The following is a 17,928-nucleotide window of genomic DNA, read 5'->3' as shown; positions in this document are numbered from 1 at the left end:
AGGTTCATTTAGTAACTTCCAAATAAGTTCCTCTGTCGGAGGGGGTGGGAAAGGTAGTCTGCAACAGAAAGATAAACCGAAGGTATTTAAGCCACAATGCCTTCCGCCAAGAACTGCTCATTACCATCAGATGTTGCAGTGGCAGTGGGGGCAGTCAGAACTAACTTTATTATTAGAAGCAATTAGGGAGAAAAGGGGCAGAATTTCATTTGGTTATTTCAAAACAAGTTTCTGTGCACAGTTTAATGAAGGCCTGCAGTGTCAAGATAAAATGTGTGTTTTACTGAAAACAGCTTTTGCAAATGACTGCTTGTTACCAGCTGGTATCTCTAGGCAGAGCAGACTGGGTAGGATGGATTTACATGCATGCTGTAATAGAATAGTTCAGCTGTCTCAGCTTAACAGAAGAGTCACCAGGCAGTGTGGCCTGATGGTGAAGCATGTGTGTTCTGGAGCCAGAGTGTCTGTCTTCAGTTCATATCTCTGACCCTGGTAGCTGAATGACCTTGGGCAACCTTTTGTAATTTTCTGGGCTTTAGTATACTTGTATGTAATGTTCATACTAGTGTTTATCTCACAGTTTTTATGAAACATCAATGCATTTAACACATATTGTTAAAATCATTAACAGTTATATCCAAGCATAAATATTTGGGTCAGGGTTGTTTTCAAAGAAACCACTTGCTATATAGGGATACCCCTGAGTAGCAATCAATAATGAATCCATTTATATCATTTGATTAGGGCTTTCATTGGAAACATGAAATATTTGTCATTAACACTATGGCCATTTTTATATAAGTTCATTTCAGACAGTATTTCAAAATTCTGAAATTTTGAAAAGACTGCATTGCTTTTTAGGTTTATTAAACCGGCCTATATCATACCTTTTGATTTTCCATCTTTAAGGTAACAGTTGCACCTTTTTTAATATTTTCCTACATGTGAACTTTTCCCTTATCTACCTCTTGGGCGGCCTTGAACTCATCCCTCGTGTACAAACCTGGGCTAAGAGACCCTGGCAGGTGTTGAGCTTAAGCAATCTCAACTGTCAGGTAGGGAATTGAGCTTTGGCTTCCTTCTAAGTATGCTTGTTGAGACTACCATGACCAGAGAAACAGAGCTCTCACCTGTGGCCTCAAACTCCACCTTGATCAATCCCAACTTTCAAGGAGCACACATGTGTCTTCAGTGAGTTTCCAGATACCCCTTTCCTTCAACTCTCAAAGCTAAAGATTTTCATCAGATGGCAATAAAATTTGCCCATGTAGAGGGGAACAAGGCACACTGCTTGTGCATTATGTCTTCATTTTCCAAATCAATGGCATTTAATCAGTGTGCCATGCACCCTAATATTGGATCCATATGATTAATAAAACTCCTTTTATGAATCCTAACAAGCAATGACTTGGAAAAGTCTAAACTAGCAAAATGCCCTCAACACATTTATGTGTATTTTTGGCCTTGTGTTAAGCCACATCGTTTATCTGACTGCCCTGAATTAATTTATGCTAATTTGAATAATTTAAGTAAGAGCTTCTTTTACAAGGATTTTTAGATTTAGATTGCGAGAAAGAAAAAGTGGAAAATTTTGCGAAGTACATACTAGTGGGATTCCCCCCAAAACTTCTGGGTTCTCATTCAATATGAGTTTTAAGAAGAGCTTCAAGATGATTTTAGTTGGTTAAACCAAGCTGTCTATGAGCTTGAATGCTACTTTTGTCCTTTTAGCAACCACAAACATACTAACATGTTCATAACATGGTAGAATTTCCTTTTTGAAAAAACTCAGATGAGTTTTAAAGAAGAGCTTAATCAGAGTTGTTGATACTCATTCACAATTAGTATCTGCCAGAAAATGTTCAGCCTTAGGTTGGATTCTGAACAGAATAAAACAGGCAACACAGAAGCTTTCAGAGGGAAGACCCTGAGGAGGTGCATAATTTGTTCTTACCCTGGATCTTTCTTCTAGCTTTGTCATCATGACAACGGTGGCACTCCGCTGCTCCCATATCATTCTCCAAAAGTCCCCAAATGTTTCAGGAAGGGATCCCTGTGTGGCGATGTAAGCATTTTGCTTCCTATAGCCATCTATGTAGTTGGCATTCACATAGTCACTTCCTGGGATGCCTGTAAAACAAGGAATGTCATTAAACTAGGTGAACATATCGCCCAGGGGGAATGACCTGGGTATCACCTAATGGCAATGCTATATTAGCACTCCATATTATTCTAGAGGAGTCACAATATATTGAACTTTGGGTTTTAAGCAAGATTAAAAATAGGTCTTATCAAGGACTTCATGTTAAAAAAAATGCAATGTTCAAGGTATTTATAATATGGCAAGGTAGATTACCAAAGAAAGAAAAATATAATAGATGGCCCACAGGATGAGTTTTCTCTCCAAGGCTCTCTGATTTTCCTTTTTTTTCCAAGCAAAAAGTAGTTGGCAGCCAGGTAAGGTGGCTCGTGCCTATAATCACAGCTACTGTGAGGCTGAGACAGAACTCAAAGTTTAAGGACATCCTCAGCAACTCGGGGACACCTTGTCTCAAAAAATAAAGAGAATCTGGAGTTACAGTTCAGTGGTAGATTGTAAGCACTAGGTCCAATCTTTAGTACAATGAAAAAAAAAAGTTCACAAAGGACAATAAACAATCTGGTCACATTTCTTACTCATGTTCTTTCCCATTTCCACACAATAATTAAATAAAGGAATGTCTGAATTGGAAAAAGCAAAAATAGGGTGGCACATGTCACAATAACAAAACATTTGCTGAAGATTTAGCTAAGAGGTAACTCTTATGTAAACTCTTCTAGTCCTCACAGCAATATGCACAAAGTCCTGACATGATCATCCTTTCATAAAGCAGGAAACAGGTATACATAAGAAAAAAAAAAAAACTTGGCCAAGTTGCCTACATTGGTGAAGTCGAGTTTAATCACAGGCAGTCCACATGCCTCAAACCTCTGGTGAGCATTGCTTCTCATTCAACTCTCCTGGGGTTGTTAGGAAGCAGCACATGAACCTGTCTTTGGGTTAGGACAGTTGCCTCCTAACTGACTCACTTTGACTTTTGTCTTTCTCCATCTAACATGAGAACAATTTCTAAAAACATACTTGAGATATTGTAACTTCTCTTCCTCAACCCCAACAATGGCTTTCCCTTATACCCCAAATAAAATCCAAACTTTCAACCCTGCCTACAATGCCCTGGGCTTCTCCAGATGCATCTAATTTCACTCCGCTTCTATATTCTAGGCCCTGACCTGTTTGAGTTGTCAGAAAACATCACTCTCCCACCTTCTCGCCATCTATTCCCTACAACACGCTGTCTCCTTCCCTTCTTCAAGCAGCCTCCATCCAGACCTGCCCTGAGCCCCCAAGACCTCAGAACTTCCGTAACAACCCTTCATGCCACTATTACAGGTAATAAATCCTTAACTGTCAGTTAACTAGCTTACCACCTGTTTTGACTACTATACCATCTCTTTTATTCATCCTTTCTACCTCTCATGACAAGAAAAGAATTACTTGCACAGGTCCAACATTTAGCAAATAGAGAGCTGTACTTCAATGCATGTATTCTGGTTTGAAGTCTAACTTTTCTTTAGCATAATACCTTTAACAGGATATGGACAAAATTGGGATGCTTCTATAGAGAATGACCAGAGTTACTAAGGAAATCAAAACCGTTCGATATGAGAAAGGAATGCACATGAAAACAGCACAGGAAGAGTTAGGAGTTGGGGATGAGAACAGCCAGAGACATCAAAAGATAAGTTCAGACGTACTCTGTGGAGACTCAACTTTTCAATTACAGAGGAAATAACTATACAGGATGGAATTTCAACTCCAACAAAGCATTTTCAAATAACCCGAATTTTAAAAAAAAAGGGCTGGGTTTCTTTGGGAGGTAATGCCTTTTCTATCCCTGGAGAGGAAGAAGCACTTCTCAGGGAATCAGCATGTGATGAAAGGAAGCCTAGAACCCACGCTTTGTTCTTTCTAGCCCTGGGAAAATACAAGTCTTGGAATTATGGGAAAATATTTTTTTCTTTATAATGGAACATGTGTTCCCAAGCTAAAAATTGTTATATTTCACTGATTGCCACTTGCAATTACTTTGACTGCTTTCCTGATTCCACTTGTAAAACTGATCCTCTCAAGAAAAGTAATGAAAATCAGATGGAAACTACTGCACTCTGAGATGAACACATGGATATGGAATACCACCAGCATTAGCTGAAAAGCCTTTTGAGCAAAAACTGAAACGCACGGTTGGTTGTAACATTATTCATCAATTATAGCTACTCAAGAAGCAGTTGGGGTTCTGGCAGCCCTTTGTTGATAAAGATCCTATTCCTCCCCAACACCAAATTACTGTAGATTCAAAGGACAGTTTAAATAAAATCCTCAGATTACAGCCACTGGGAAGTGCATGTATCTCACATGTCCACAGGATTTGGTTCTGAGCCAAGAATGAATCCACTTTATAAAACAGGGAAAGTCTACTTTCAATATTTTAATTTTGCAGTTAACAACACTAAAGAATTGACTGGGGAAAAAAAAGGATTGTGTCTAAGGGCATGTCTCAGTTGTCAACATACAAAAACCTTTTTTTCCAAGAAAATTCAGAATAAAGAAATATGGGTTAAATGACTCAGAAAACGTATCAACTGGGCTCAATGTTAACAAATGTCTCTGAAAAACGCATCTGGGGCCAAGGAGGAGGTACAAAGAGAGACTCATCTCTAAAGGAAGGAAATCAAACACACCCAATCCTCTTTGCATACATTTTTATCAGTTATTATGTAATGAATTTTGTTTTGATGTGCTGCTCAAGTTTGAATAATAAATTTTTTTGAGGGGGGGATAGGTTGATACTGAATAATGGCCATACTTGCTAGGGTTAAGAATTTAAAAGTTCAATCCCCAAATGACTAAGCACCTGGGATCACTAATGCACCTCCAAATGCTTTAAGGATTTAGGACTTGATATTTTGAAAGGAAGAAAATTTGAAATAAAAAAATTCAATACCCAGTGGAGCTAATTATTAGGCTAATGTTTACATCTTGACAATAATGCTGAAGCTCCACTTCATTTTGGCACTTGTCTATAAGGAGGTAATACCTATCATGAAAGCCTCCTTTTGGCAAATTCTTTTATCCACTCTGGCAGAAAGACAATTCAGGCAAATTTGCTCCTACAGTCCTTTGCAAGGTGGAGATGAGATATGGCTCTAAGATCTACTGACTCCTGTATCCATACAACCCAACATAACAGGCTGTGCAGAGAGATGAATGAGAAAATATTTTGGGAAGGGTGGTGGCTTGTCCTTCTAAAAATATTAACCCCAGATTGGAAGCTAAAGTTAAACAGCAGTCTGCTTCAAGTAGACGAGACCCCAGTTTTCAATCTGACATATTTAGAAAGGTTTTTCAACAAAGCTTGTGAAAGTACGCAATATGCTGGCTTTCTGAATGTTTTGGTGTCATGAAATGCTTCTTCAGACTCTTGATGAGGATGCTTTTTGCTGGTAGGGTTGATCAACACAATTCTTTCCCATTTTGGGGGGTGACCTTCTCCAAGCAATGCATATTTGTTTATTTAATTTTCAATTCCCTGCTTTCTCCAGAAAATGATTTGCATCTGCTAATGCAACACTAATCAGAGTGTACTCCTAATACAAGTGTGTGAGGATTAATTGAACGGCTTCGGGGCTCTGATAGATGGAGCCTAACTTGAAATACAGTGCTGAAAGAATCTAGAATTACGATAATTTAGCTGACTGCCTTTCTTTCTTGGAGTCAAGGAGACCTTCTTCTAATTCTACTAACAGTGTTTGGCTTGGGGATTTTTTTTTTTCCTTTTAGTTTTCAGTGGGGGAGGAGTTATAAAAACAACAGGGATATGACAAAAATGTTCACCTTCTGCTAGGCACATTCATAATCTTAGGACAGACTGGCTCCACTGTAGGATCTGACTCCTGCAGTCTCTTGGTCTTAACGTCATGTTCAAAAAGAGCAGCTCAGATCCAAAACCTGTCCATTTCTATGGCTTGACTACATTTATAAGTAGGTTTTCATATGTTTAGTTTCAAACACATTCTCTAATTAATAACAGTCAGGTAGCTGTTCCAATACCATACATGTTTATCATTCTAATCTACCTGAGGCTGGACTAATGGCATCTTGTATCAATATGAGCCATTCCTGTGTTATATTTTATCAGTTAATAGACTGTTCTTTATTGGGGCACTTTAAACCATTACTGACCCTGAGTTGGTATGTTGGGGTAAGTAAACTTGGAACTGTAAACTTGAGCTTTTAAAACTAACAGAGCCAGTGATGAGGTGATGGCTGGGTAGAGCTATGCTCTGGTGTTATTCATGCATAGCAAACACCTATTCAAGCAGAATTAGGCAAGTTGTAGGCTCTCCTTCTATTTGTTGGCAATTGCTAGTTAAAGTTTTCAGGGAAAAAAATCTTTGTCATGGACTTGTGACTTAACCATATTCTCAGTGGTCTGCCAAACTTTGGCATCTCTACTGTGAGTCCCAAGTCCAATCACAATACCCTTTTTCTTCATCCAAACATAAGCTTAACTGGTCAGGGTCCTGACATTGTTTCTGCATGTGTTTGAATATTACCAGGAAAGGGACTACTCAGAAATATAAAGGTATTCTGTTTGAAAGAGTATTTGTGATGAATAATTTGGTATTGAAGAATGCTTCAAAATCTTGAAACCATGTAACAATGTCAAAGGATATGCCACCTGAGTTGTTTTGTCAGGTCAGGGTAAAAACAAGTGTACTTTCTCCTACTAATCTGAGAAGGATTAATTGCTATTCAAGTTGTTATGAATTAGATTTTCTGGACAGAATTTGGCTTGAAAAGATTTGTTAAAAGAGTGTTTGCTATTATAAAAGGTTTATAATAAATCCTTATGTCTTGATGTTAGGTAAAAAAGCATTCCCCAAGTAGTACATAAATTATTTTGTTAATGTGAAATTAAGTAATCATAAGAAGAATGTTCACACTTTCAAACTGCACCATGTAGGGGAAATCCTGTGTGCCTTTTAGAGAGTCCTGGAACAATCCTAAGCTCTTGCTAAGAATTTAGAAGTTGATCAAGAAACTGGGACCCATGTCCAGGGCTGCTGGGTGTTTGTTCTTTGACATTTAACCACTCAACTGGTCCAGATCAGTGATTGCTTATCTGCTAAGAAAGGAATGTTGGACAAATGGACTCAAGTCCTTTTGAGTTCTAAAATAAGATGCCTCTCCATGGTATTCTTAACCTGTGTGGATTTGGAAATTTCTATGAAGTTATTTTAAGATAAATAGAGTCTTTGTATCTCTCAGATTAGATAGGAACACACTCTGATGCTCTTTCAAGCTGATTCCTATCGCTTCTACCTCTGATGTGCTGAGATGAGAGTTTTCAGTGAGATTGATCCTTCAAAATCTTGATTGGAACCTGGTGGGGTAAAAACTCAACAATTTAAAAAACAAGAGGAAATGGTGGTACAAGGCTGGCAGGTGGTCTCTTTGTGGAAAGAAGCCCTCCTTGGCATTCAGGAGGTGAGAATGAGTCCAAGGCAGCCTTGGAAGGAAGGTGGAATCCATCGTAGTGACAGTGATGAACTGACTGCACGGGAGAGATGGAGGGGGGCACTCTGCTGAATGCTTTACTGGGGTCCACCTTACACTGTGGCTGATAAACCTAAGTATATTTATTTCCTTTAAGTTCTATAGATCCTTAATGAGGTGAAGTTTGTGTCAAAAAGAAACTGTTCTTTGGTAAACCAGTTTATTCCCTGTTGTATGACAGAAAGAATTGTGACCCAAATCAACACAAAAGCCACCTTTTATTTGGTAACTCACATCTCCTCCTCCTTCCCAACAAACAAACAAAAACCCTAACAATAATGAATAGCTGGTTAAAACCCAGACTGCAATTTTTACAACCCATAATGCAGAAGAAATTTACTTTGCTGATAACAGCTAACTCAAGAAACAGAAAATAGAAAAACAAAATTCAATAATAATTTAAGAGTAAATTAATTTAATTTCAAAAGACTCAGGCCTTCTTTCCCTTGCACCACGGCAGTCACCCATGGCTGCATCAGAATTGGCAAAATGCAAGATTTTCTTTGCAACACACCAGAGAAAACAAACCTTTCTTACAAAGACATGGTGCTGCAGTATCCCCTGATGTAACTTCAATTTGGCGAATTAGCCTCCCTGTTTCTACAGAATGCACAGCAATTTTTACAAAAGCATGCCTTGCTCTGTGGGCATGTAGCTCATTACAGTGAGCTCATGGGGGACTGGATCACATTCAAAGCACAGGTGAGCCCAACGTGCACTTTCTCACTGTTCTGTGTCCTTCTCTGTTTGACTTTCTATACCTTTACACTGCTGAGGTGGCTGGGCTTTGAGGATGGGCAAAGGAAAGGAGGTGGGTAAACGAATTGTCTTTGAATACCCAGCAAGATTAGCTATACATGTTGGAGGATTATGAGCACCTGTGATAGAAGGAACTCATTTCTTATTAAGACTTACATTTTCCTTAAAAAAAAAAAAAATACAAAACCACCCAACCAACCAAACAAACAAGACCCAAGACTTTGAGCCATTGCAGTATACCTTCCAGCCACATCAAAGTTGTGGCCCAATAAGCTTATATTAATAAGGACGCTGTTGTTATAAGGCTCCATCTAACAATAAGATAGAAACAAGCATGGGATATGCTTCTTGGAGCTGTGTCTATGGGAAACACTCAGATCTGCAATCCTTTCATTACTAATATATAAAACTTCATCATCATCATAACATCCTTAAGTCAACAATCATCATGAGAATCAAGAGTCAATGCACTTGAAATTTCTGGATATTATGACTGATGTAATAAGCAGACATGAAATAAACCCACACATTCCTAAATACTCTATTGATGAAAAGTAATTCTAAATCTGGAAGGCTCCTTTCCAGCTTCTATATTTAAAAAAGAAAAAAAAAATTAGCAGAGCAGATAAAATTAATTATTTTACAGCTTTCCAGCAATCTACAAGCTGTGCATGTGTTCAAATAGAACCATACCACAGATGATGTAGGCTTTTCTACAGCCTCAGAGATGTGTAGATGCATTATAGTAATCTGCATAGGTGGATAATAAAAATGAAAAAGATTTCACTCAACTGAAGGCAACAGAGATAAAAATAAACTCATTTCCAGAGCTTTCTGATTTAGTCTTCAATGAGCTCCTTAGAAAAAGAATAAAAAAATCAAAACAATAACAACAACAAAATAATATAACTAGCCATCTCTTTAAATTATTCTCCTCTTTCTGGATTCTATGGTAAGGGAGGAGATGGGGAATAACATCTCCACAGACTTGTTCGACAACATGAAGGAGAAAGATGCCACTCAAACAGCTCTAATTAGATTGTTTTTACAAAGACTGCAAGCACCCTGTGAAATTGTTCTAAATTTCCAAGGCTAATTCCCATCTTGCTTGCTACTTAAGACAAATTAAGCTATAAAAATATGTCCATTCACTTCTCCTGAAGAAGAGAGTTACTTTTATGTATTAAAAAAAAAACTGAAATGAAAGGATTAAGCTGTGTCACACTTGTAAACAATTAACTTGAAACGTGAAAGACCGAAATTGTGAAGCCCTCCTAGATCAATGACTGAGGTTCTGAACAATGTGAGAAAAATGAATTCTCTCAATAACCAGATGAGATTTATAAAAATAAGGATTTTTTTTAAAATGGGGTATATATTTTAACACACTTCCCTCAGTACTTTAAATAGAATTTCAAGAGCAGAATAAAACAAACACCACACACCCCACAAACTATTCCCAAGTGATTAGGAGGGAGGAAGAGAGGAAAGAAGCCAGGAGGAGGAAAAAGAGGTCATTATTTACTGAGGTGATGTGGGAAAGGACACAAAGCAACTATCAAAGGAATTCTACACTCAGGCAAATATTTTTAATTTTTTGATGGCAGGGCTTCATGTAGAACGTTTATATTCACTATAATTAACATTCTATTAGAAAATGTCGGATAGATTGTTATTAATTATTTTCCTGGGGTATTTTTGTTTTGGAAAAATACATCAGATCACTAGATATGGTCTGGGGGTGGGGAAGTGAAGCTATTTCACAATCATGGGTATGAGATGCAATTGCAGAATATGTTAACATGTGCTGACAGCTGTTTTAAATGAATCGGCATAGACTTTCTGGGCCCTGTGGAAGAGTGGGTACAACACAGCTGAAACGCAGGCTCCAGCGCAGTGACAAATGGCGAATCCATACAACAGTGGAACATCAGTAGTTTCTAGTCCTGACTTCTTTAATTAGATTTATCTTAGGGGTAGTGATTTCCTGTGAGATGTTTTCTCATTTTAAAGGTGCTAAATTGCCCATCTCACAAATAATCAAGTTGCTGCAACATCATCTATGTTATTTACACTTGGATTTTTCTTTTGAATTGCTATTATGCAAATCCAACGGCAGATGATCTATTCTGAATTTCCATTTAAAATAACACATTCTTCCCCCTGTTGAAATTTGTAATGCTATTATGGGTCTGGTTTCCATTTATCAAGCACTAATATTTTTTTTGCTTCATGGAGTACTCCAAATATATGCAGTTTTCTCATTTGGGTATTGTTAATTTTTCCATAGATCATATGGAAAAGAAATCCCATCTGAGGATAAAAGGACCCATCTATATAGTAGTAATAAAATTCATAACACTAATGATGAGTTTAATAGTTACCAATATGTATCAGGCATTTCCTTGGTGCCAGACACTCTTGTGAGGGTTTTATATACATTTATTCTTTCTAGTAACTCTAGGAGGTAGATATTGTTAAGGATCCCATTACACAGATTAGGAAACTAAGACACAATAACCCATGTAAGCAAGCTCTTCAGAAGCAAGAGCAGCCTAGGAAGCTTTAATAGGAAAGAAGTTCTTGAGGAGGAGATAAGCCCTCTTCAGAAGGCACTCATCAAAGAGATGAAGTGAATATGTTTATATTTTGAAGTTTTAAATATATGCACCCACCCAAGAGAAAAATTAAAACAGACTGCTGTGGTCTGCATGTATCCCACAAAATTTACATACTGAAACATAATTGCTAATGTGATAATGTTGAGAGGTGGAAACATTAGGAAGTGATTAAATCATGATGGCAGAGCCCTCAGGGATAGGATTAGGGTCCTCAGAAAAAGCTGGAAGGATTGGGTTTCCAACCCTCCTGCCACCCAAGGGCACAGTGTCCCCTACTCTGGAGGATGTGATCGCAAGGTACCATTTTAAAACAGAGAGACCAGGCCCTCAACAGACATAAAACCTACTAGCACTTTGGTCCTGGACGTGTCAGACTCCAGAAATATGAGAAATTTCTTGTTTCTGTATTACCCAATTTGTGGCAGCTTTTTATAACAGCACAAACAGGTATAGACTCAATCCCATATATTATCAAGCACTTGTTTTAAAAAAATCAAATAAATAAGCAGTGCTAAGAAAAACACATATATCATTCTGGGGCTTATTATTTATCATTTCTGAATCTCTCATAGATCCAACTATTTATACCTGTTTTGGTGAGAGTCACACACCAGCCAATAAACCTGTTTAGAATAAACCCACTGGTTTAAGTGTGTATGTGTGTGTGTGGGAGGGGTGTTTGTAGAAGGAGCCAATTCCTTGATGTCTATGATTTACTATTTGTCTTTTGAGCTGAGGATTTAGAATAAACATTCAACATTTCAGAGATAGCTGGAAGGGTGGTATGCAACCTAGATTTCTGAGGAAACAGAATAAAAGAAGTCAGTAGTTTCTAAACTGGAGAATGGGCTTGCAGAGACTTGAGTGTCCACAAACTCCCTGAAATGAGTGTGCAAATATAGTGTGAGAGTACCCTTTGTTTTCAAGAGGGATTTAAAATGTTTGTCAAATTCATAATGGATCCAACTCTTCCAAAGAGTTATTGTCAACTGCATTAAGTGACATGCCAAAGTCATACAGCTGCTTAAATTAGGATTTAGTTTCCAATTTCCCATCTTCTTATCCAGCATTCTTTCCAATATACCTTAAATTGAGTTAGGTATGACATACAGACACAGCCATCAAATCTGAGAAAGGGACTTTTGGCCTAAATCTTGTACTGGGGAGAACAGCAGCCTTGAATCTAACCAACTAGCATTTTGGCTCTGCCACGTCTACCTATTGATCTTAAAAGTTCTTTAACTTTGTTTTATGTTCCAGTTTCCTCATCTGTAAATTCTGATGGTAATAATTAGACTTAATGTTGTTTTGAACAGGGTAGGTAATGCATATAAAATCTATGACAGGTATCTACCATACAATAGCTACCCATGCTGCCCAATTGAAAAGTAGCACTTTAATTTTGCTTTATATTTAGACTTGACCAACAACTTAAAAAAATCATGCCAATATGGCTTTTCAAGTGAAATGTTAATTATAATCCTACTAAGGAAAATAATGCACTGGCAGCCATGAAGATTATTTATATTTTAGAACAAAAACCTCTTTTTAAAAAAATCTAGAACTGCAATAATTAATTTTTGCTAGTTATAAGGCATTACAATAAATAACCTGCCACTGATTGATATTCCTGGGTTTATGAGAAATTAGAGAAGTATATGAAGGCAGTTGAGGTGAGCAGATCACCTAGAGTCAGGTAGAGATGCACTTGTACTTATTTGCAGTGCTGTGACTCTGATGCATTTGGATCACTGATGTTCCTACATTGTGTCAGTATATCAGATTATTCATATAATAAAACAAAGTGAAATTACAACATGTAATGTCTGCATTAGCCATAGGGGGCTAATGTCAAATGATAAGGCTGGGCTTTTAGATCCATACTAACTGGCTTAGGCATAGTCTACCCTCTGTCAGTGGATAGAGGACAGGCATCCTCTATCAGTGGGAAAGCTTCCTTTTTGGTGTGGGTCAGTGGAGGAACCAGAAGATCTGGATTCTAATGTGAGCTACATTATTTATTTGTGGAACAACTCTGGGCTCATTTTTTGAGTTTCAGTTTTCCTGTCTCTAATGGGTACTTTTTTATCAAGTAATATATTTATGCCACTACCTCATTAGGTTGCTGTATTCTATAAATAAATAACTGATACAAAAACTACATAAGACAAACTCTTAGAATTCAGGAATAAAGAGATTAGTGATAATCATAAAGTCAAGATTACCTAGCTAGTTAGTGACAGATTTCCTTGTTCTTCATCTTTTCATTTGTCTCTTTTCCTGCTTTAATAAAAGTGTACTTTATGAACAATTTTGAATTATGAGATTAGCATACTATATTTTGTGATTGTGCATACATCAGTATTAGCTTCCCTTTGATCTTTATTTGAAAATATTTATCCTTAAACCATTAAAATAACTCTTATTACCTCTCTTATTTAGGAATTACTATTTTATCTTAAGAACTGCTTAAACATGGAGGGTATCCCTGTGGTAATTGGATTTGTCAAAAATGCAATTGAGTTTCTACAGTGATTTTAATTCAACAATTGAAAGGCTTTTGTATTTAGAACTCTCTTGAATTCATTCCACATTTTTCTCAGCATAAATAAAATGAGTGTGATTTGGAAACATGTCATGAAATGTCACTGCTTTCAAGAAGTTCAATGAGTATGTTGGTGCCCACACACAATTCCCAATTCTGTATATTTTTTGCCCCTGTCATCTTCTCAATGGAAGTAAAATAAAAGTTTGCTCTATTAAGCAAAGACAAAGACAACATTAATCGCCATAGCCAATTCTAGTGTTTTCTCTAGTATCTGTCAGATCACTCTGCAGTATAATAAGGAGAGAGAGGCTAGCTCTATTGGAAGAATTACTAAAATGCCCAAATTAAGGCCCTCAACCAAAGTCATTTCAGTCAGTGACACAGGTGGAACCCATTACATGTTACAAATTGTGCATGAAGTCACTTAACATTTTAATACACTCAAAAAATCTGGTCCTGTGCTAGCAAACCTGTCCATCTAGGAGAGAGTTCAGGTAGTGGTCATGTGGTTCCAGTCGCCAGCATTCTGTCTTTGGGGTCTGGGATATAAAATGATTGACTGTACACTTAAATACCTGCTGGTTAGGGCTTAGTTGAAGACAAAGTGTTGTTCATGGTTGTAATCTAGATTAAAGCTTTCTGTGCAGCCCATAAACTTCAATTAAATGCTCTAACCTTTTGTGTAACACTTCAAATTGAAAGACTTTTGGTTTCTAGGTCAGCTCTAGATTTTGGGTATATTTGTGGGTATAGAGCTATAAAAAGGTGGGTTCTAGTCTGATTCAAGTGCTTTTGCTTCTATATTGTAAAAATAGCATATGAATAAAATGTGCATACGTTTCCAACTATCATAATAAAGGTTCAAGGAGGTTCTTTTTTAATTTTTTTATTCTTCAATACACTTCGCGGTTCAGATGTGGAAAATAACAGGTTAAGAAAAATAATGACAAAGTGCCAAAAATATAGGGAGCTAGTAGTACTGAGTGACCTAATTCTGAGTGGAAATAACATTATAATACAGCAAAGGCTGAGTGACAAGTTCTCTCCATGCCAAATTCATTCTCATCTTACATTCGTCTATTTTATTTCTATAATTTTCCTTACTTTGTTAATGAAAAAAATGATTTCTCTGTGACTTGGTTTTGCTTTCCATTTACTATGGAAATAATTGAAGAGACCTGAGATGATAAATTGTTATTATTTTTTATATTTTAAAATGAGAAATATGCATATAAAACGTAAACCCTCTATTCTAACCATTTACATATACTAATTATAGTTTCTAAACAACCTGAAAATAAGAAATTACCTATTTGACACTATCCTGCCTAAACTAGCATTGGTGAAACTTGATGAACTTAATCCAGGATGAGAGATTTTAACTCTCGAACACCTAGTATATTTGATCAACTAAAAAAAAGCCTATAACATTTTCTGCCATCAAAAGTAAATTGTGAGAATTTTAAAAGCCTATTTATACCACACAACACCCTTTTGAGGATAGGAGACAGCAGATATGAACCTGCTCAAATGCTGAAAGATCATTTCTTGCTCTCCCAAATCTGAAAATAAATGTATCATTGCCTTGGTGCTTATTAGGAAAGCTTTGAAGCAGAGTCCCACTTTCTTTTTTTTTTTTTTTCTTTTTTTTTTTTGAGTCCCACTTTCAAATTAATCTTGGACACTAAGGAGGCAGGCAGGACTTGGTCAGAGCTATGAGATAAAGTGGAAGTCAACATCGTTTTTGGAAGCAAAAAACAAAAAGGGAGATACATGAACAAAGATAGGTGAAAATGTCCAAACTGTGAAAACCTGAGAAGAGCTGGGTCTGAAGCTAGTATTATTCCATGTTTTATAAGACGTCAGCAAAGTAAGCAGTGAGCCTACTAGTTGAAGAGAACACAAAGCCCTTGAGGAACCAGTGGGGATGAGCATGGTTATGAGATAGGTGGTAGCCCTGGCTGGGTACCTGATACACAGAAGGGTTTGAATGGCATGACAAACTGTTTTTCTAAGGACTTTTCAATCCAATGTGCTACTATAACCCCAAAGACTAAGAAAATGCCGAATATTAAGCAAGGACTCCTAAAATGTTCGACTATGGCATGGGAAAGGGGTTTACTACTAGAAAAAGGTGAGTGAAAACTACTCTCTCCATGCATTCTGAAGGAGAGCTAGGTATGTTTCAGGAGTAATCCTCAATTAATCATTCCCTCTAGAATATACTTCCACTGCAGCTTTGAGAGACAGATTACCAAGCAGTCCACAAATTAGACACACCAGATATTTCCAAAGTACTTAATTTATATTAATTACATCGCCAATTCCTAAACTTCAAACTTTCCCCAGTGGATATCCAAATTTATTTAAAGACAATCCTCTCTCCCTCTTTAAGTAGCCAGTTCATTTATGGGCCCCTTCTGACAATCATCTATTCATTCATACCCTTCAACAGCCATCAGTAAACAAGCCAAGCCCAATTTGCTTCCCCTATAAAAACATCAATTACAGTATCAAGTCTGGGATGGAAGTAATAAGGTAATGAGGGATGGTGCTCTTGTGTCATGGTACCAGTGAGACTGTTCGTCTGTACAATATGTATTTGTGTAGGAAAGAGTGAGAACAAACTGTATATGAATCTTAGGTAAGTAATTTCCTACATGGCTAATAACTTAGCTAAACCTAAATTCTCATGTATGTACTTAAGTCCCCACAAATAACAGTATTAATAATATCTGCATTTCCTTACCTTCTATTGCTGATAGGAGAACACGGGAATGATCATATGCAATTACATTTGCATATCTATTCTTTGGTTTGTTTACTTCCAAGTTTGAATGTTCCCATGTGAACTGCTGGCCAGGATCAATGGACTTTAAAAGAAAAACAGCACATACAAAATCAATAGTGAATAACACAGAATTATAGGCATTTATCACAGTAACAAACATGATTTAAAAAGAAAATTCTGAAGTCACACTCCATCAAGACCACTCTAGCTCTGAAGCTGAACACTAATGCAAACAGCATAACACAAAATGATTAATCATAGTAAGAAACAGTGATAGTCACCAACATTGATTCAAAAGAAAAAAAAATCAATATGGATGTCCTGTTAATATTGGAAAGGCAGGTTTTTTAGTTTTACTTCTCCATTTTCCTCTCTGCTGCTGTAGTTACAAGTTACTTAGTTCGATACTCCTTCTAGTTCTGTGAACATTATTTAATCTTGATTACACTTTCCTATGTGCACCTAAACCCAGTCTTTAACTCCAACGGTCTTTCACCGGCTATGCTGCCTGTTCTTCTCCCACATGCTCATGTCTTAATGGCAACTTAGGGTTTTGTCTGTTTCTTTGTAACATACTATGGGCAATTATCACTGGGCAATTTGTACAACTCAAACTGCTAACAATAAAAGAAACAAAGGGAGGTCAAATTAATCATCACAGTCAGAAAGTAAATTTATAACCCAATGCAGATAGAGTATTTTTTTCTATTTATCCTTTTTCCTTTTACTATTGTGTTATCATTGTTCATCAAGTTTAGTTCTTTTCTTATTTTAGCTTTAATTTCTTTGATGTTCCAAGAAATTATTCAACCAAAATATTTAAACAAAATTACTGAACAATCTAACATAAACATTGTACAAATATTATATATACACACATATATACATATACACATGTTATAGGTAGAACTATTATTTCAAGAGAAAATAAGACTCTAGGGGACTTGTTAATTTCCAGCTGTGCTAAGAAATCAAAACATCTTTTCTTTCATCACAGGATACTGATACCTTTTTTAAGATTTCTAATTTCATGCTATATGGAAATATGAGTTGAATAATAACAAACATGATTTTAAGTGATCAAAATCAAGGTTTCAATGATAATAATAATATAGGTTTATATCCAGGTGAAATATTTTTTAAAAGGTAATAGAATTTTTAGCAGTTATTTTCGATGCTAGATATTTTCTATGCCTTTACATGTATTTTAGAAGTTGAAAATAAAATATGCACAATTGCTATCATATTAAAGATGAATGCTTTCTATGGATAGCATGACAGTACAGCACATTAAGCCTGTCAACTCTTAAATAGCTTCCAAATAGTTAAAAAAATAAGCATTATAACTATGCAGTCTCAAATTAACTAAGGAATATAAAACCTTTTTTTAAAAAAATTCTTAGCGTGTGCTAATCTAAAGAGGCAATCATTGAATAGTATTCAGTGAAATAATTATCCATGACTTTGGGGTCTAAAGAATAATGTTATCAAGGGACTTTCTAATTTGTTCTTCCAGGGAATGTATGCCATCCCCTGCAGAACACAATTCTCT

The 17,928-nt window shown here is 36.5% G+C and overlaps 1 protein-coding gene across 1 annotated transcript in view; it reads right to left on the bottom strand.

Annotated features, from left to right (window-relative positions):
* Positions 1–17,928, bottom strand: part of Ptprd (protein tyrosine phosphatase receptor type D) — a 382,192-nt gene that overhangs the window by 53,724 nt on the left and 310,540 nt on the right. The window contains exons 23-24 of the mRNA XM_076845982.2: positions 16,335–16,458; positions 1,955–2,130 (exon numbers count right to left, since the gene is read on the bottom strand). Coding sequence (XP_076702097.1) covers positions 1,955–2,130; positions 16,335–16,458 — 300 coding nt within the window. The remainder of the gene's footprint in view (positions 1–1,954; positions 2,131–16,334; positions 16,459–17,928) is intronic.

Source organism: Callospermophilus lateralis, chromosome 2 (genome assembly GCF_048772815.1).
Source record: "Callospermophilus lateralis isolate mCalLat2 chromosome 2, mCalLat2.hap1, whole genome shotgun sequence".
Taxonomy (NCBI): domain Eukaryota; kingdom Metazoa; phylum Chordata; class Mammalia; order Rodentia; family Sciuridae; genus Callospermophilus; species Callospermophilus lateralis.
Note: the sequence above shows the minus strand (reverse complement) of the source record. Positions and strands in the feature narration are given on the sequence as shown.